Genomic DNA, 19,988 nt, shown 5'->3' on the forward strand with positions numbered 1-19,988 from the left:
ATCCTTATCCCTACACTCGAATCCTCGAACTATGAAGGCCGACCTATCATTTGCCTTCTTTCCTGCCGGCTGTACCAGAAGGCTGTGGAGCCCAAGTCATGGAATTATAGAATGAATCATAGAATCCCTATAGTGCAGAAGGAGGCCATTCGGCCCATCGAGCCTGCACCGACAACCATCCCACCCAAGCCATATCCCTGTAACCCCACATACTTACTCTGCTAATCCCTCTAATCTACACATCCCAGGACACAAAGCGCCAATTTAGCGCGGCCAATGCGCCTAACCTGCACATCTTTGGAGTGTGTGAGGAAACCGGAGCACCCAGAGGAAACCCACTCAGACACGGGGAGAATGTGCAGACTCCGCACTGACAGTGATCCAAGCCTGGAATCAAACTCAGGTCCCTGGAGCTGTGAGGCAGCAGCGCTAACCACTGTGCTGCCGTGCCACCCACTATTTAAGAAAGAGGGATAATTTTTCTGATTCCCCTGAGGTAGGGGGAGAAAGCAGGGGAGTGTGTCAGTATTTACAGGGGGAATCCCCGGGGAGTGTGTCAGTATTTACAGGGGAAATCCCCAGGGAGTGTGTCAGTATTTACAGGGGGAATCCCCGGGGAGTGTGTCAGTATTTACAGGGGGAATCCCCGGGGAGTGTGTCAGTATTTACAGGGGGAAAGCCCCAGGGAGTGTCAGTATTTACAGGGGGAATCCCCGGGGAGTGTGTCAGAATTTACAGGGGGGGAGTCCCCGGGGAGTGTGTCAGTATTTACAGGGGGGAATCTGCGGGGAGTGTGTCAGTATTTACAGGGGGGGAGACCCCGGGGAATGTGTCTGTATTTACAGGGGGGGAATCCCTGGGGAGTGTGTCAGTATTTACAGGGGGAATCCCCGGGGAATGTGTCTGTATTTACAGGGGGGGAATCCCTGGGGAGTGTGTCAGTATTTACATGGGGGGGAATTCCTGGGGAGTGTATCAGTATTTACAGGGGGAATCCTTGGGGAGTGTGTCAGTATTTACAGGGGGAATCCCCGGGGGGTGTGTCAGTATTTACAGGGGGAATCCTTGGGGAGTGTGTCAGTATTTACAGGGGGGGAATCCCTGGGGAGTGTGTCAGTATTTACAGGGGGAATCCCCGGGGGGTGTGTCAGTATTTACAGGGGGAATCCCCGGGGGGTGTGTCAGTATTTACAGGGGGAATCCTTGGGGAGTGTGTCAGTATTTACATGGGGGGGAATCCCTGGGGAGTGTGTCAGTATTTAGTGAGCTGCCTTGTTGTACGCAGTTGCCTGGAAGTCTGAGACATGATGCTGCTGTATCTGTGCATTCCCAGCTCAATAATCGGATAACGCGGACCTACTTGGACACTCGAAGGAGACGCCTTCACAACCTTTCATCTGACAGGAGCGGCAATCAAAGTAAAAGGATTCCATGTTAATCCCTGTGGAAGAGGAGGTGTTGTCAGTAACAGGAGCAAGATAAACAGCAACCTGAGCCTCAATCAGACCGTCCCAGGGAAACACAGAGAACCTCAAACTGAGCAAAGTGGAGGATTCTGCAGCAGCCATTTGGGGACAGCAAGATCCCACAAAGCCTTAGCCCAGCAATGACCATGGTTCCTATCAGCTGACAGCTCACCCACAAGTCGCGAACTGCACCCTGTACAAACAGGGGCTGCTGTGATTGGCCGCACTCACCAATACTATTTGACAGATTCTAACTCTCTCCGAGATTACAATGATTGTAATCGCACTGTGCGCCCGAGTTTCTGAATCCGAATCCCCCCCCCATCGCAAAGACCACCCGCCCCAAACTCCGTAACATTGTCCACACCGGCCTCTCAGCTCTCTTCCCTCTGAAACCCGCACCGTCCCTCATCACCCCTTCCCCAGACTGTTCAACCCCCTCCTCTCCGGGCTCACCCACCTCCCGCACTCTGTAAAACTGCAGCTCAGCGCCCCTCCCCTCTGCACCCCTCCCCTCTGCACCCGCCTCCCCCACCCCCACCTCTGCATGCCTCCCCTCTGCACCCCTCCCCTCTGACCCCTCCCCTCTGCACCCCTCCCCTCTGACCCCTCCCCTCTGCACCCCTCCCCTCTGACCCCTCCCCTCTGACCCCTCCCCTCTGCACCCCCCCGCTCTGCACCCCTCCCCTCTGCACCCCTCCCCTCTGCACCCCCCCGCTCTGCACTCCCCCCGCTCTGCACCCCTCCCCTCTGCACCCCCCCGCTCTGCACCCCCCTTCCAAAATCAGTCTCGTACTCGGTTCCACTTACCTCCTGATCCAGTAACACCTCCGACTGTAAAATACTGACCCTGACAATCAAGATGTGGAGATGCCGGCGTTGGACTGGGGTGAACACGGTAAGAAGTCTCACAACACTTTAACCTGGTGTTGTGAGACTTCTTACCCTGACAATCAAATCCAGCCAATCCCTATCTCTGTAACCTCCTCCAGCCCCTACACCCCTCCCTATCTCTGTAACCTCCTCCAGCCCCTACACCCCTCCCTATCTCTGTAACCTCCTCCAGCCCCTACACCCCTCCCTATCTCTGTAACCTCCTCCAGCCCCTACAACCCTCCCTATCTCTGTAACCTCCTCCAGCCCCTACACCCCTCCCTATCTCTGTAACCTCCTCCAGCCCCTACACCCCTCCCTATCTCTGTAACCTCCTCCAGCCCCTACAACCCTCCCTATCTCTGTAACCTCCTCCAGCCCCTACAACCCTCCCTATCTCTGTAACCTCCTCCAGCCTCTACACCCCTCCCTATCTCTGTAACCTCCTCCAGCCCCTACAACCCTCCCTATCTCTGTAACCTCCTCCAGCCCCTACACCCCTCCCTATCTCTGTAACCTCCTCCAGCCCCTACACCCCTCCCTATCTCTGTAACCTCCTCCAGCCCCTACAACCCTCCCTATCTCTGTAACCTCCTCCAGCCCCTACACCCCTCCCTATCTCTGTAACCTCCTCCAGCCCCTACAACCCTCCCTATCTCTGTACCCTCCTCCAACTCCTACAACCCTCCCTATCTCTGTAACCTCCTCCAGCCCCTACAACCCTCCCTATCTCTGTAACCTCCTCCAGCCCCTACACCCCTTCCTATCTCTGTAACCTCCTCCAGCCCCTTCACCCCTCCCTATCTCTGTAACCTCCTCCAGCCCCTACACCCCTCCCTATCTCTGTAACCTCCTCCAGCCCCTACAACCCTCCCTATCTCTGTACCCTCCTCCAGCCCCTACACCCCTCCCTATCTCTGTAACCTCCTCCAGCCCCTACACCCCTCCCTATCTCTGTAACCTCCTGCAGCCCCTACACCCCTCCCTATCTCTGTAACCTCCTCCAGCCCCTACACTCTTCCCTATCTCTGTAACCTCCTCCAGCCCCTTCACCTCTCCAATGCTGCTGTGCAGAGGGACCTGGGTGTCCTTGTGCCTGAATCACCAAAGGTTGGTTTGCAGGTGCAGCAGGTAATTAAAAGGCAAATGGAACTTTTCCTTCATTGCTCGAGGGATGGAGTTTAAAAACAGTGAGGTTATGTTGCAGCTGTATAAGGTGCTGGTGAGGCCACACCTGGAGTACTGCGTACAGTTTTGGTCTCCTTACTTGAGAAAGGATATACTGGCACTGGAGGGGGTGCAGAGGAGATTCACTAGGTTGATTCCGGAGTTGAGAGGGTTGGCTTATGAGGAGAGACTGAGTAGACTGGGGCTATACTCATTGGAATTCAGAAGAATGAGGGGAGATCTTATAGAAACATATAAGATTATGAAGGGAATAGATAAGATAGAAACAGGGAGGTTGTTTCCACTGGCGGGTGAAACTAGAACTAGGCCTCAAAATAAGGAGGAGCAGATCTAGGACTGAGTTGAGGAGGAATGTCTTCACCCAAAGGGTTGTGAATCTGTGGAATTCCCTGCCCAGTGAAGCAGTTGAGGCTACCTCATTGAATGTTTTTAAGGCAAGGATAGATGCATTTTTGAACAGTAAAGGAATTAAGGGTTACGGTGAGCGGGCGGGTAAGTGGAGCTGAGTCCATGAAAAGATCAGCCATGATCTTATTGAATGGCGGGGCAGGCTCGAGGGGCCAGATGGCCTACTCCTGCTCCTAGTTCTTATGTTCTTATGTTTTTATCTCTGTTGCCTCCTCCAGCCCCTACAACCCCCCCTGTTTCTTATCTTCTTCAACCCTCTGAGATCTCTGCAGGCCTCCAATTCCATCCTCTCGAGCATCCCCTGATTCCCATCGCTCCGCCATTGGCAGCCGTGCCTTCAGCTGCCTGGGGGGCCCCTAAGCTGTGAAATTCCCTCCCTAAACCTCTCCACCTCACTGACTCTCTGTCTCTGACATCTCCTTATGGGGCCTAAGGTCAAATTCTGTCCAATTACACTTCTGTGAAGAGATGGGACATGTTCGTTGGATAAGTAAGTACTGGTGGCTGTGACAGCTCTATTGCTGGTGAGTGCGATATCACCACTGAACATCTCCAGAATCTCCGGGCCCGTGTGAGGTACGGCACAAAACCCCCTCTCTTGCTCATGTCCCGGCGACAATATTTGTCCCTCAGCCAACATCACTGAGCCAAACAAATGATCTGGGTCACTCACATTGCTGTTCACTCAGAAACATTGAAACTAGAAGCAGGAGGAGGCCATTCGGCCCTTCGAGCCTGCTCCACCATTCATTATGATCATGGATCATCAAATTCAATATCCTGATTCCCCTTCCCTCCATATCCCTCGATCCCTTGAGTCCCAAGAGCGATATCTAATTTCTTCTTGAAATCACATAACGTTTTAGCCTCAACTACTTTCTGTGGGAGTGAATTCCACACATTCACCACCCTCTGGGTGAAGAAATTTCTCCTCACCTCAGTCCTAAAAAGTTTACCCCTTATCCTCAAACTCTGACCCCTAGTTCTGGACTCCCCCCACCATTGGGAACATTCTTACTGAATCTACCCTGTCGAACCCTGTTAGATGTTTATAAGTTTCTCTGAGATCCCCTCTCACTCTTCTAAACTCCAGTGAATATAATCCTAACCGACTCAGTCTCTCCTCATATGACAGACCTGCCATCCCAGGAATCAGCCTGGTAAACCTTCACTGCGCTCCCTCTATAGCAAGGACATCTTTCCGCAGATAAGGACACCAAACCAAAACTGTACACTATACTCCAGATGTGGTCTCACCAACGCCCTCTACAATTGCAGCAAAACATCTCTATCCCCAAACTCAAACCCTCTCGCTATGAAGGCCAACATACCATCTGCCTTCTTTACTGCCTGCTGTACCTGTGCGCTTACTTTCAGCGACTGATGCACGAGGACTCCAAGGTCTCGCTGAGTATCCGCCTCTCTCAATTTACACCCATTCAAGTAATAATCGGAATTCCGATTATTGCTGCCAAAGCAATGGGATCTTGCTGTGCACAAAATGGCTACTCTGCATCCCACATTACAATAGTGACCTCACATATCCTTCATTGGCTGTGAAACACTTTGGGATGTCCTGAGGGAGTGACAGGCACTAGATAAATGAAGTTATTTATTGTAAATATAAATGAAAAGACTTACCACAGGTGTAGTTACAGGGTGATGCTACAGCACAGAGAGAGAGACAGAGAGAGAGAGAGATTATATTCAGGAATCTCTTCTCACCCAGTTTAGGGTAATGTAGATGAGATTGAGATTACAGCACAGACACAGGCCATTCAGCCTCTCTGCTCTGTGCCGGTGTTTCTGCTCCACATGAGCCTCCTCCCACTCCCTGACACCGCCCCCCTCATCTCCACCCCCCTCATCTCCACCCCCCTCATCTCCACCCCCCCTCCCCCCAACACCATCTCCTTCTATTCCCCTTAAATACATCGATACCACTCAGCTCAACCACTCCCCGTGGGAGCGAGTCCCACATTCTCCTCACTCCCCCTGGGAGCGAGTCCCACATTCTCCCCACTCCCCGTGGGAACGAGTCCCACATTCTCCCCACTCCCTGTGGGAGCGAGTCCCACATTCTCCCCACTCCCACTGGGAGCGACTCCCACATTCCCCCCACTCCCTGTGGGAGCGAGTCCCACATTCTCCCCCACTCCCCGTGGGAGCGAGTCCCACATTCTCCCCATTCCCCGTGGGAGTGAGTCCCACATTCTCCCCACTCCTCGTGGGAGCGAGTCCCACATTCTCCCCACTCCCTGTGGGAGCGAGTCCCACATTCTCCCCACTCCCACTGGGAGCGACTCCCACATTCCCCCCACTCCCTGTGGGAGCGAGTCCCACATTCTCCCCACTCCCCGTGGGGGCGAGTCCCACATTCTCCCCACTCCCCGTGGGAGCGAGTCCCACATTCTCCCCACTCCCCGTGGGAGCGAGTCCCACATTCTCCCCACTCCCCGTGGGAGCGAGTCCCACATTCTCCCCACTCCCCCGTGGGAGCGAGTCCCACATTCTCCCCACTCCCCGTGGGAGCGAGTCCCACATTCTCCCCACTCCCCGTGGGAGCGAGTCCCACATTCTCCCCACTCCCCGGGTAAAGACGTTTCTCCTGATTTCCCCGTTGGATTTATTAGTGACTGTCACATATCGATGTCCCCCTCGTTCTGGTCTCTCCCCCACACAAGGGGAAACACCTTCTCTTCATCGACGCGATCGAAACCCTTTTTGAATTTTAAAGACCTTGATCGGGTCTAACCGAGGGATATGGAGACCGGAACTGTGCACAGTGCTCCGAGTGTGGTCTAACCGAGGGATACGGAGACTGGAACTGTGCACAGTGCTCCCAGTGTGGTCTAACCGAGGGATATGGAGACCGGAACTGTGCACAGTGCTCCCAGTGTGGTCTAACCGAGGGATATGGAGACTGGAACTGTGTACAGTGCTCCGAGTGTGGTATAACCGAGGGATATGGAGACTGGAACTGTGTACAGTGCTCCGAGTGTGGTATAACCGAGGGATATGGAGACTGGAACTGTGCACAGTGCTCCGAGTGTGGTATAACCGAGGGATATGGAGACTGGAACTGTGCACAGTGCTCCCAGTGGGGTCTAACCGAGGGATATGGAGACTGGAACTGTGCACAGTGCTCCCAGTGGGGTCTAACCGAGGGATATGGAGACTGGAACTGTGTACAGTGCTCCGAGTGTGGTATAACCGAGGGATATGGAGACTGGAACTGTGCACAGTGCTCCGAGTGTGGGTCTAACCGAGGGATATGGAGACTGGAACTGTGCACAGTGCTCCCAGTGTGGTCTAACCGAGGGATACGGAGACCGGAACTGTGCACAGTGCTCCCAATGTGGTCTAACCGAGGGATACGGAGACCGGAACTGTGCACAGTGCTCCTCGTGTGGTCTAACCGAGGGATATGGAGACTGGGACTGTGCACAGTGCTCCCAGTGTGGGTCTAACCGAGGGATATGGAGACCGGAACTGTGCACAGTGCTCCCAGTGTGGGTCTAACCGAGGGATATGGAGACTGGGACTGTGTACAGTGCTCCCAGTGTGGGTCTAACCGAGGGATATGGAGACTGGAACTGTGCACAGTGCTCCCAGTGTGGGTCTAACCGAGGGATATGGAGACCGGAACTGTGCACAGTGCTCCAAGTGTGGTCTAACCGAGGGATATGGAGACTGGAACTGTGCACAGTGCTCCCAGTGTGGTCTAACCGAGGGATACGGAGACCGGAACTGTGCACAGTGCTCCCAATGTGGTCTAACCGAGGGATACGGAGACCGGAACTGTGCACAGTGCTCCTCGTGTGGTCTAACCGAGGGATATGGAGACTGGGACTGTGCACAGTGCTCCCAGTGTGGGTCTAACCGAGGGATATGGAGACCGGAACTGTGCACAGTGCTCCCAGTGTGGGTCTAACCGAGGGATATGGAGACCGGAACTGTGCACAGTGCTCCCAGTGTGGGTCTAACCGAGGGATATGGAGACTGGAACTGTGCACAGTGCTCCCAGTGTGGGTCTAACCGAGGGATATGGAGACCGGAACTGTGCACAGTGCTCCCAGTGTGGGTCTAACCGAGGGATACGGAGACCGGAACTGTGCAAGTGGAGAGACGGGGATGCGAAGACCAGTCGGATGTTAAAGGAGGGGCGGGGAAAAACCTTCTTTCAGACGGTATACTTTGTGCAGAACTTCCTTTTCCACGCTGTCCAGGAGACTTGCGTACGATTCTAGGGAAAAATAAATACATTTTTATCAGTGATGGAGGTTTGAGGAGTGCTGTATATTTCATGCATTTTCGAGAATTGTCAAGACAACACTGGTATCTAAATGTACAACGGGTTAATTTAAATAGATCGACAATCTCAAAATATCGGAAACCATGCTTACAGCGCAGTCTCTGCGATGTCCCTTCAGTTTGCTCTGACTCCACACCCAGGTTTAAGCAATCGACAGAGAGAGCATGGATCAGTTACCAGGGTCACCCAACCAAACACAGAGTAACCGATGGTGACAGAGAGCGCAGCGCGTACGCAATGGACTAACTGGACAGTCAGAGCGAAGGGCTAGCACGTCAGAGAGGGACAAATGGCCTCCTTCTGTGCGATATCCTGTCCTTATTCTGAGGGACTACATTCTTTGGCTGCAGAATCAGGGGCCATTCTTCAAATGAGGTGACAGCAGGCTGACATTCGCTGGAGTCGGGAAGGATGAGGGGAGTTGTCACTGAAAGGTGTAAAATGATTGAAGGGTTTGGCACGGTTGATGCTGAGGGGCTGTTTCTCCCCCCACCTCTCCTCCCTCTCTCCAATGGCTGGAGAACCTATAACGGGAGGGAGGTGGTTGGGGGGTCTCGGCGGGGGGGCGTGTGGTCACAGTCTCAAGGTAACAGGGATGAGGGGACGGCCATTAAGGACTGAGATGAGGAGAAATGTCTTCACTTGGAGGGCGTTGACTCTTTGGAATTCCCTACCCCCAGACAGCAGTGGGGGGGTGGGGCAGGGGGTGGGGCGGAGAGCGTGGGGTGGAGAGTGTGGTGGGGCGGGGGGGTGGGGCGGGGGGTGGGGTGGAGAGCGTGGGGTGGAGAGTGTGGTGGGGCGGGGGGGTGGGGCGGGGGGTGGGGTGGAGAGCGTGGGGTGGAGAGTGTGGTGGGGCGGGAGGGTGGGGCGGGGGGGGTGTGGGGCGGGGGGGTGGGGCCGAGGGTGGGGCGGAGAGCGTGGGGTGGAGGGGTGGGGTGGGGGGTGTGGTGTGGTGGGCCGGGGGCGTGGGGCGGAGAGGGTGGGGCGGAGAGGGTGGGGGGGTGGGGCAGAGGGGTGGGGTGGGGTGGGAGGGTGGGGCGGAGAGGGTGAGGGGTGGGGCAGGGGGGTGGGGCAGGGGGCTGAGGCAGGAGGGTGGGGCAGGGGTGTGGGGCAGGGGGGTGGGGCAGGGTTGGGGCGGAGGGGTGGGGGCTCAGTCTCTGAGTATATCCAAGACTGAGGTTGATAGATCTTTGGGTGCTCAGGAATTGGGCGGGAAAATGGAGTGAGTTGAAGATTCATCACCATCTGAGAGGGTGGGAGAGTCGGCTCAAGGGGCAGAATGGCCTCATCCTGTTCCTTTTTCTGATGTCCTCACGCAGTGTCACTGTCCAATTAACTGTTGCAACTAATTCCTTATCCAATGATGCAGCACAGCAGGAGGCCATTCCACCCATCATTTCTCTGCTAGCTCTTTGAAAGATCTCTCCAATTAGTCCCCACTCTCTCTCCCGCTCTCCCTGTAAATTTCCCCCTTCCAGTATTTCCCTAATTGCCCCTTTTGAAAGTTCCTGTTGAATCTGCTTCCACCGCCCTGTCAGGCAGCGCCTTCCAGATCACAACAACTCGCTGTGTGTCCAAAATAAAATTCTCCTCATCTCCCCCCCCTCTGGTTCTTTTCCCGATTCTCTTCAATCTGTGTCCCCTCTGGTTACCGAGCCTCCTGTCACTGGAAACACTTTCTCCTCATTCACTCCATCCAAACCCCCCCCTCCCCCTCGTGATTCTGAACGCCTCGATTCAATCTCCCCCTGAACCTTCTCCGCTCCGAGGAGAACGATCCCAGCTTCTCCCTGTCTCCCCGTGTGGACTGAAGCCCCCTCATCCCCGGGAATTGTCGGGCAATACAGCAGGATTATAGATAGGCTGGAAAATTGGGCGGAGAGGTGGCAGATGGAGTTTAATCCGGATAAATGCGAAATGATGCATTTTGGAAGAAATAATGTAGGGAGGAGTTATACAATAAATGGCAGAGTCATCAGGAGTATAGAAACACAGAGGGACCTAGGCGTGCAAGTCCACAAATCCTTGGAGGTGGCAACACAGGTGGAGAAGGTGGTGAAGAAGGCATATGGTATGCTTGCCTTTATAGGACGGGGTATAGAGTATAAAAGCTGGAGTCTGATGATGCAGCTGTATAGAATGCTGGTTAGCCCACATTTGGAGTACTGCGTCCAGTTCTGGTCGCCGCACTACCAGAAGGATGTGGAGGCGTTGGAGAGAGTGCAGAGAAGGTTTACCAGGATGTTGCCTGGTATGGAGGGTCTTAGCTATGAGGGGAGATTGGGTAAACTGGGGTTGTTCTCCCTGGAAAGACGGAGAATGAGGGGAGATCTAATAGAGGTATACAAGATTATAAAGGGGATAGATAGGGTGAACGGTGGGAAGCTTTTTCCCAGGTCGGAGGTGACGATCACGAGGGGTCACGGGCTCAAGGTGAGAGGGGCGAAGTATAACTCAGATATCAGAGGGATGTTTTTTACACAGAGGGTGGTGGGGGCCTGGAATGCGCTGCCAAGTAGGGTGGTGGAGGCAGGCACGCTGACATCGTTTAAGACTTACCTGGATAGTCACATGAGCAGCCTGGGAATGGAGGGATACAAACGATTGGTCCAGTTGGACCAAGGAGCGGCACAGGCTTGGAGGGCCGAAGGGCCTGTTTCCTGTGCTGTACTGTTCTTTGTTCTTATTTGTTCTTTGGAACGTTCTGGTAAATCTCCCCTTTAACCTTTCCTGCTCCGAGGGGACCAATCACAGCTTCTCCCCGTCTCTCTTGCAATGTGTCCCTCCCCTTTTCTTTCCTATTCTTCCCTGCGGATGATATCCCACGTTATTCCTCCATCTTCCCATTCCTCAGGCAGCCCTTGGGCAGGGAACGCCGAGTCGGCAACCAATGTCACCGTGCTGCCGCTGGGATCTTGCTGTGCGAGAGTGCACGGGAAACCGCCCTCGGTGAGTGTGCCAAGTGCTTTGGGGCATCCTGAGACTGCAGAACAGGCGGTGGCTGAGTGATACTATCGTGAGATCATGAATCCAGAATCTCAGCCACTATTCTGGGGACCCGGGTTCGAATCCCGCCACGGCAGATGTGGAATTTGAATTCAATTTTAAAAATCTGGAATTAAGAATTTGCTGATGACTGTGGGATCCTCTGTGTGATTTGCTTTAGTTAACAGGCTTTACTTTAAGTATTACTGCCTATGTAATTAATTATACTAATCTTTAAAGCCAACTTAAGATAACCTAGTTATAGAGTCATAGAGGTTTACAGCATGGAAACAGGCCCTTCGGCCCAACTTGTCCATGCTACCCTTTTTTTTAACCACTCAGCTAGTCCCAATTGCCTGCATTTGCCCCATATCCCTCTATACCCATCTTACCCATGTAACTGTCTAAACGCTTTTTAAAAGACAAAATTGTACCCGCCTCTACTACTACCTCTGGCAGCTCATTCCAGACACTCACCACCCTGTGTGAAAAAATTGCCCCTCTGGACACTTTTGTATCTCTCCCCTCTCACCTTAAACCTATGCCCTCTAGTTTTAGACTCCCCTACCTTTGGGAAAAGATATTGACTATCTAGCTGATCTGTGCCCCTCATTATTTTATAGACCTCTATAAGATCACCCCTCAGCCTCCTACGCTCCAGAGAAAAAAAGTCCCAGTCTGTCCTGTCTCTCCTTATAACTCAAACCATCAAGTCCCGGTAGCATCCCAGTAAATCTTTTCTGCACTATTTCTAGTTTAATAATATCCTTTCTATAATAGGGTGACCAGAACTACAAACAAAGAACAAAGAACAAAGAAAATTACAGCACAGGAACAGGCCCTTCGGCCCTCCAAGCCTGCACCGACCATGCTGCCCCGACTTAACTAAAACCCCCTACCTTTCCGGGGACCATATCCCTCTATTCCCATCCTATTCATATATTTGTCAAGACGCCCCTTAAATGTCACGACCGTATCTGCTTCCACTCCCTCCCCCGGCAAAGAGTTCCAGGCACCCACTACTCTCTATGTGAAAACCCTGCCTCGTACATCTCCTTTAAACCTTGCCCCTCGCACCTTAAACCTGTGCCCCCTAGTAATTGACTCTTCCACTCTGGGAAAAAGCTTCCGACTATCCACTCTGTCCATGCCTCTCATAATCTTGTAGACTTCTATCAGGTCGCTCCTCAACCTCCGTCGTTCCGGTGAGAACAAACCAAGTTTCTCCAACCTCTCCTCATAGCTAATGCCCTCCATACCAGGCAACATCCTGGTAAATCTTTTCTGTACCCTCTCCAAAGCCTCCACATCTTTCTGGTAGTGTGGCAACCAGAATTGAACACTATATTCCAAGTGCGGCCTAACTAAGGTTCTATAAAGCTGCAACATGACTTGCCAATTTTTAAACTCAATGCCCCGGCCGATGAAGGCAAGCATGCCGTATGCCTTCTTGACTACCTTCTCCACCTGCATTGCCACTTTCAGTGACCTGTGTACCTGTACACCCAGATCCCTCTGCCTATCAATACTCTTAAGGGTTCTGCCATTTGCTATATATTTCCTATCTGTATTAGACCTTCCAAAATGCATTACCTCACATTTGTCCGGATTAAACTCCATCTGCCATCTCTCCGCCCAAGTCTCCAACTGATCTATATCCTGCTGTATCCTCTGATGGTCCTCATCGCTATCCGCAAATCCACCAATCTTTGTGTCGTCCGCAAACTTACTAATCAAACCAGTTACATTTTCCTCCAAATCATTTACATATATTACAAACAGCAAAGGTCCCAGCATTGACACCTGAGGAATGCCACTTGTCACAGCCCTCCATTCAGAAACACACCCTTCCACTGCTACCCTCTGTCTTCTGTGACCGAGTCAGTTTTGTATCCACCTTACCAGCTCACCTCTGATCTCGTGCGACTTCACCTTCTGCACCAGTCTGCCATGAGGGACCTTGTCAAAGGCCTTACTGAAGTCCATGTAGACAACACCCACTGCACCACCCTCATCAAACATCTTCGTCACTTCTTTGAAAAACTCGATCAAGTTCGTGAGACACGACCTCCCCTTCACAAAACCATGTCGCCTCTCACTAATACGTTCACTTATTTCCAAGTGGGAATAAATCCTGTCTCGAAAAATTCTCTCCAATAATTTCCCTACCACTGATGTAAGGCTCACCGGCCTGTAATTACCTGGATTATCCTTGCTACCCTTCTTAAACAAAGGAACAACATTGGCTATTCTCCAATCCTCTGGGACCTCCCCTGTAGCCAGTGAGGATACAAAGATTTCTCTCAAGGTCCCAGCAATTTCCTCCCTTGCCTCTCTCAGTATTCTGGGGTATATCCCAACAGGCCCTGGGGGACTTGTCTGCCTTAATGTTCCTCAAGAACCCCAATACCTCCTCCTTTTTGATCTCAACATTACTCAAACTATTGACACACCCTTTCCCAGACTCATCATCCACCAAGTCCTTCTCTTTAAACTACACAGTATTCCAAGTGTGGTCTTACCAATGTCTTGTACAACTTCAACAAGACGTCCCAACTCCTGTATTCAATGTTCTGACTGATGAAACCAAGCATGCCGAATGCCTTCTCCACCACTCTGTCCACCTGTGACTCCACTTTCAAGGAGCTGTGAACCTGTGCCCCTAGATCTCATTGTTCTGTAACTCTCCACCACGCCCTACCATTAACTGAGTAAGTCCTGCCCTGGTTCAATCTACCAAAATGCATCACCTTGCATTTATCTAAATCAAATTCCATCTGCCAACTTGACTAAATTTTAACACTCAGCTGGGAATTCTGGGATGAGCCGAGAAATTGGTGACACTCTTTGAAAGTACAATGCAGGCAAAGTTTGGCATAAACAAATTTTTCAGTCACACAGCTGCGCATTATTTATGAAAGTTTGGGACACAGTCTGTACTAGTATTGACATACCCCAGATAGCGGGACAGTGATAATGCTCTATACAGATATATGTATTCAGTTGTGTCGAATCCTGTCCGAGTTTTGAATTCAAGTCTGTACAGGGCATGGCTGCTATAATAAGTCTTCAGTGGCAGAAGTTCCTTCACCAAAACCCCTTTATTTACAACTCCAACAGCAGTACACAGAGTGCGATCAGTCAGCAATCTACCTTTGGGGTGCCAGAGGAACTGACAGTCCCAGTTAAATACAAGGAAAAGATTCCCTGATTGGCCCATCAATTGGATCCTTAATCAGGGAGCTCATACTCGAATAGACCAACCTCAATGGCCTGATTGAAGTCATTACAACTGCGAAGCCAGTCCCCAACTCGTCTCTCTCTCTCTCGCTCTCTGTCTCTCTCTCTCTCTCTGTCTCTCTCTCTCTCTGTCTCTCTCTCTCTCTGTCTCTCTCTCTCTATCTCTCTCTCTCTTTCTCTCTCTGTCTCCGTCTCTCTCTCTCTCTTTCTCTCTCTCTCTCTGTCTCTCTCTCTCTCAGTCTCTCTCTCTCTCTCTCCCTCCCTCTCTCCCTCTCTCTCTCCCTCCCTCTCTCTCTTTCACTCTCTCTCTCTGTCTCGCTCTCTCTCCCTCTCTGTCTCTCTCTCTCTCAGTCTCTCTCTCTGTCTCTCTCTCTCTCTCTCTCTGTCTCTCTCTCTCTGTCTCTCTCTCTCTCTCTCTCTCTGTCTCTCTCTCCCTCTCTCTCTCCCTCCCTCTCTCTCTCTCACTCTCCCTCTCAAGTAATCCTTTTCCGCTCTCTGTCATGCTAATTTTAAATGATGATCAATAAACAAAGTTCTATTTTGGACCAGTTGAGCCTGTGTCTATTCTAAGAAGAGTACAGACTACACAATGACCATGAAACCATTGTCAATTGTCGGAAAAAGCCACCTGGTTCCCTTTCGCGAAGGAAATCTGCCGTCCTTACCCCATCTGGCCTACATGTGACTCCAGAGCCACAGCAATGTAGTTGACTCTCAACTGCCCTCGGGCAACTAAAGTTAAAGTTTATTTATTAGTTACAAATAAGGCTTACATTAACACTGCAATGAAGTTACTGTGAAATTCCTCTAGTCGCCACACTCCGGCGCCTGTTCAGGCCAATGCACCCTAACCAGCACGTCTTTCAGACTGTGGGAGGAAACCGGAGCACCTGGGGGAAACCCACGCAGACACGGGGAGAATGTGCAAACTCCACACAGACAGTGACCCAAGCAGGGAATTGAACCCAGGTCCCTGGAGCTGTGAAGCAGCAGTGCTAATCACTGTGCTACCGTGCCACCCCAAAGGATGGGTAATAAATGCTGGCCAGCCAGCGATGCCCATGTCCCACGAATGAATAAACACAAAAATCCTGCCTTCCCTCCCTCCCTTGGATTTCCCTCCGAGGCCATTCAGCCCATCGAGCTCCCCCATCCCACCACTGCCCAATGCCACCCCAAATCTCTGCCAGCTCCATTTCCCCTCACGCGGCGATTTTCCACCCTCATAGGAACATCCCGCCCAGCGAATGGAGGGGGGAGGAATCCTCCCTCCTACCTGCCGGCTTGAGGGCCCTGCGTTTCTTGATGAAATCCAACGCTTCCTTGTAAATCGATTTCAGGTTCTTGTAGTCGGTGGCAGCTGCCATGTTGGAAAAACAAGAGGGAGACAAGAGTCAGCATTGCTGGACTAAGGTCGCGACCTGTCACGGAATCCTCGAATCCAATCCCAGAGCTCCATAGGCCCAGCCTCCATATTCACTCAGTCCTGCCTCTTGCTAACTACATGGCACAAATAGTCAAGGAATGAAAAGCGGGAAGGGTTTGAACAGGCCGGCGTTGCAGAATAATTACACCAATAATTTAACAAGAATAATCCCAGGACTGAGAGGTCAGAGCCACCGGGAGAGGCTGAACCGGCCGGGGCTCTTTTCTCTGGGAAAGAGAAGGCTGAGGGGGCGATCGATCGAGGGCCTTAAAATCCGGAAAGGGTTTCGATAGGGTTGGCGTAGAGACGCTTCCCCTCGTGAGGGGGAGAGAGCAGAATGAGGGGGGCATCGATAGGTGACAGTCACTAATTAATCTTATGGGGAATTCGGGAGAAACTTCTTTACCCAGAGAGTGGGGAGAATGTGGGACTCACTCCCACGGGGAGTGGGGAGAATGTGGGACTCACTCCCACGGGGAGTGGGGAGAATGTGGGACTCACTCCCACGGGGAGTGGGGAGAATGTGAGACTCACTCCCACGGGGAGTGGGGAGAATGTGGGACTCGCTCCCACGGGGAGTGGGGGGAATGTGGGACTCGCTCCCACAGGGAGTGGGGAGAATGTGGGACTCACTCCCACGGGGAGTGGGGAGAATGTGAGACTCGCACCCACGAGGAGTGGGGAGAATGTGGGACTCGCTCCCATGGGGAGAGTGGGGAGAATGTGAGACTCGCACCCACGGGGAGTGGGGTGAATGTGGGACTCGCTCCCATGGGGAGTGGGGAGAATGTGGGACTCGCTCCCACGGGGAGTGGGGAGAATGTGGGACTCATTCCCACGGGGAGTGGGGAGAATGTGGGACTCATTCCCACAGGGAGTGGGGAGAATGTGGGACTCGCTCCCACGGGGAGAGTGGGGAGAATGTGGGACTCGCTCCCACGGGGAGTGGGGAGAATGTGGGACTCGCTCCCACGGGGAGTGGGGAGAATGTGGGACTCGCTCCCACGGGGAGTGGGGAGAATGTGGGACACGCTCCCACGGGGAGTGGGGAGAATGTGGGACTCGCTCCCACGGGGAGTGGGGAGAATGTGGGACTCGCTCCCACGGGGAGTGGGGAGAATGTGGGACTCGCTCCCACGGGGAGTGGGGAGAATGTGAGACTCGCACCCACGGGGAGTGGGGAGAATGTGGGACTCGCTCCCACGGGGAGTGGGGAGAATGTGGGACTCACTCCCACAGGGAGTGGTTGAGGTGAATAGTGTCAATATGTTTAAGAGAGGAAGCTGGATGAACACATGAGGGAGAAAGGAATAGAAGGAGATGGAGATGGGGGGATGAAGAGGAGGGGAAGGGAGGAGTCTCCTGTGGCCAGACCCAGCATTTACCCCCATCCCTAACTGTCCCTTGGGAAGGTGGTGGGTGAGCCGCCATCTTGAACCCACTGCAGTCCCCGTGTGGTGTAGGTACACCCACAGTGCTGTTAGGGAGGGAGTCCCAGGATTGACCCAGCGACAGTGAAGGAACGGCCGATATATTTCCAAGTCGGGATGGTGAGTGACTCGGAGGGGAACCTCCAGGTGGGGGTGTTCCCAGGTATCTGCCGCCCTTGTCCTTCTAGATGGTAGAGGTGGTGGGTTTGGAAGGTGCTGCCTAAGGAGCCTTGGTGAGATGCTGCAGTGCATCTTGTAGATGGTACACACGGCTGTCACTGTGCGTCGGGGGGTGGAGGGAGTGAATGTTTGTGGTTAGCGTGTCGATCGAGCGGGGCTGCTTTGTCCTGGATGGTGTTGAGCTTCTCGAGTGTTGTTGGAGCCGCACCCATCCAGGCGAGTGGGGAGTGTTCCATCACACTCCTGACTTGTGTCCTTGTAGATGGTGGACAGGCTTTGGGGAGCCAGGAGGTGAGTTACTCGCCGCAGGATTCCCAGCCTCTGACCTGCTCTTCAGCAATGCATTGATGTGGTGAGTCCAGTTCAGTTTCTGCTTAACAGAACCCTCTTGCCTCAGCATTGATAAATGTTACCGTGATTCCCCCTCTCAAGATTCACATTGTTGGAACGGGTGGCACAGCAAGCTCGGGGGACCAGATCAGAAACTCTACAGTGTTTCACTGATGTGACTGATCCACTAGGAAGCTTTTATTAAAATATACTTTATTTAAAACACAGCTCGGATACAACAGAAAGAATTAGCGCAACTTTTATCAATTAAAATACTTAAACATGACAATAATTTTTAACAGCTATCTATCTCTAGAGTTCCAATTTAAGCAATATCCCCATAGACATAAATCCCACGTCAGAATCAATTGACACCAAAAACAGATATGCTCTCGTAGATGCTAGATTTCCAGCCTTTTAACCCCTCTGGGCAGATATGGAAAGTCATCTGTCTTCTGACTCCCACACAGCAGCTTCCAGAGAAAGATATATCCTCAAACAGCAGAACTTTGATGAAAGAGACCTAGTTTCTGGCAGTTCCTCGTCTCCACACATCAGAGAGAGAAAGAGCTCCTTTTCTCTACAGTTTCCAAACAGCAACTGTACTGTTCTATGTTCTATGTTCAACTGAACGGAGCTTCTTTCAGCGACCTCGCTCTGCCCAGTCATATGACTTTTACTGTCAAATCTTAATCATCCGTCACTCTGTAAACCCCAGGAAGAAACACTAAAATAACAACCTTGCATGATCACAGATGAAAACAAACATTTTAGCGATTAAGATCAATTATCCTGCTGCAGTAACAATTGGGCTGCTGGATGCAGACAAAATGGCACTGCTAATGAAACAAGCTGCGAAAACAGAACCTGCACAAGAAACATGACCCAAATACATTTCTTAAAGGCACAGTATCATCACACACACTAAAGATTCCCTGGGCTAATTTGTTCACCTTCCCCCTGACACTTACCGACCCGCAGCCAGTAAACTTTACGTTGGTTAATCAGCTCATTGATAGGGTACCAGCAGTGGGCCTGGTGGAGCTCGATCAAGTTCTGACCCATGTATTTGGTGCAGAACGTCTCTGAGCTCTTGGCGAAACAGGTGTAACAGGAGAGGGCGCTGCTGAGGGCACTGGCGAGCACCAGGAGGAGGCGGAGGAAGGGGGAGGGGTCCCTGGAGGGCATGGCGCCCAGCACCGGCAGGTCACCCCTCCTGTCCTTGTCCAACACCCTTCACCGATCACCCCTGTGGCAGCCCAAGAAGAGACACATCCCCTTCAGCTATCTCCATCCCAATCTCTCGAGGATCATGGGAGATTGGTTACGGCCATTGGCGAGAATGTTGGTGTTGTGTTGGCACAGGGTTTGGGTAAAACTGAGGAGAGACGACAATCTTCCCAAGGGCTGAAGAAGGCTGGCAAAGATCTGGCCAGCAATGTCATCATCACACTCTGCAACCTTGACCACACATTGTGCCGTGACATCATAGTCATTGTGATGTCAGAGTACTTCCCCATGTGACAGGAAGCTGGAGAGAAGACAGATCTCCAATGGGCCAATAGGCAGAATCTTTCCTCTTCACTGTGGGCTGGTGGGGGAGTCAAAAGCACGGCATGGGGGGGGCGGGGAGTGGGGGGAATGGAGCCAGGCCATTGAGGAGGGGGGAATATCAGGAAGTATTCTCTCACACAAAGGGCATTGGAAATCCGGAACTCTCTCCCTGCCCCAATGGAAAATGGGAAGAGCAGGGAACTCTCTGGATGGGATGAGGTTCACTCCAGTGGATGTCCGATTTGGCGGTTCGGATGCGTAGGTCTGTAAAATGCCACATACAGGTAAATAATCAGGCAGGCGAATGACTGCTGCCCTTTGTATAGAATCGGGGAACCCTGACAATACAGAAGGAGGGCGATCTGCCCATTAACCCTGCACCGACAACAATCCCACCCACGGTGGCACAGTGGTTGGCACTGCAGCCTCACAGCGCCAGGGACCCGGGTTCGATTCCCGGCTCGGGTCACTGTCTGTGCGGAGACTGCACATTCTCCCCGTGTCTGCATGGATTTCCTCCGGGTGCTCCGGTTTCCTCCCACACTCCAAAGGTGTGCGGGTTAGGTTGATTGGCCAGGTTAAATTGCCCCTCA

At 52.4% G+C, this 19,988-nt stretch overlaps 1 protein-coding gene across 1 annotated transcript in view; it reads right to left on the minus strand.

Annotated features, from left to right (window-relative positions):
• Nucleotides 1-19,029, minus strand: part of spaca6 (sperm acrosome associated 6) — a gene marked incomplete at its 3' end in the record, with an annotated part of 30,097 nt that extends 11,068 nt beyond the window's left edge. The window contains exons 1-4 of the mRNA XM_078206968.1: nt 18,813-19,029; nt 15,752-15,835; nt 8,113-8,181; nt 1,361-1,441 (exon numbers count right to left, since the gene is read on the minus strand). Coding sequence (XP_078063094.1) covers nt 1,361-1,441; nt 8,113-8,181; nt 15,752-15,835; nt 18,813-19,029 — 451 coding nt within the window. The remainder of the gene's footprint in view (nt 1-1,360; nt 1,442-8,112; nt 8,182-15,751; nt 15,836-18,812) is intronic.
• Nucleotides 19,030-19,988: the final 959 nt, after the last annotated feature.

This window comes from Mustelus asterias, unplaced genomic scaffold (assembly GCF_964213995.1).
Source record: "Mustelus asterias unplaced genomic scaffold, sMusAst1.hap1.1 HAP1_SCAFFOLD_1926, whole genome shotgun sequence".
In the NCBI taxonomy this organism is placed as follows: domain Eukaryota; kingdom Metazoa; phylum Chordata; class Chondrichthyes; order Carcharhiniformes; family Triakidae; genus Mustelus; species Mustelus asterias.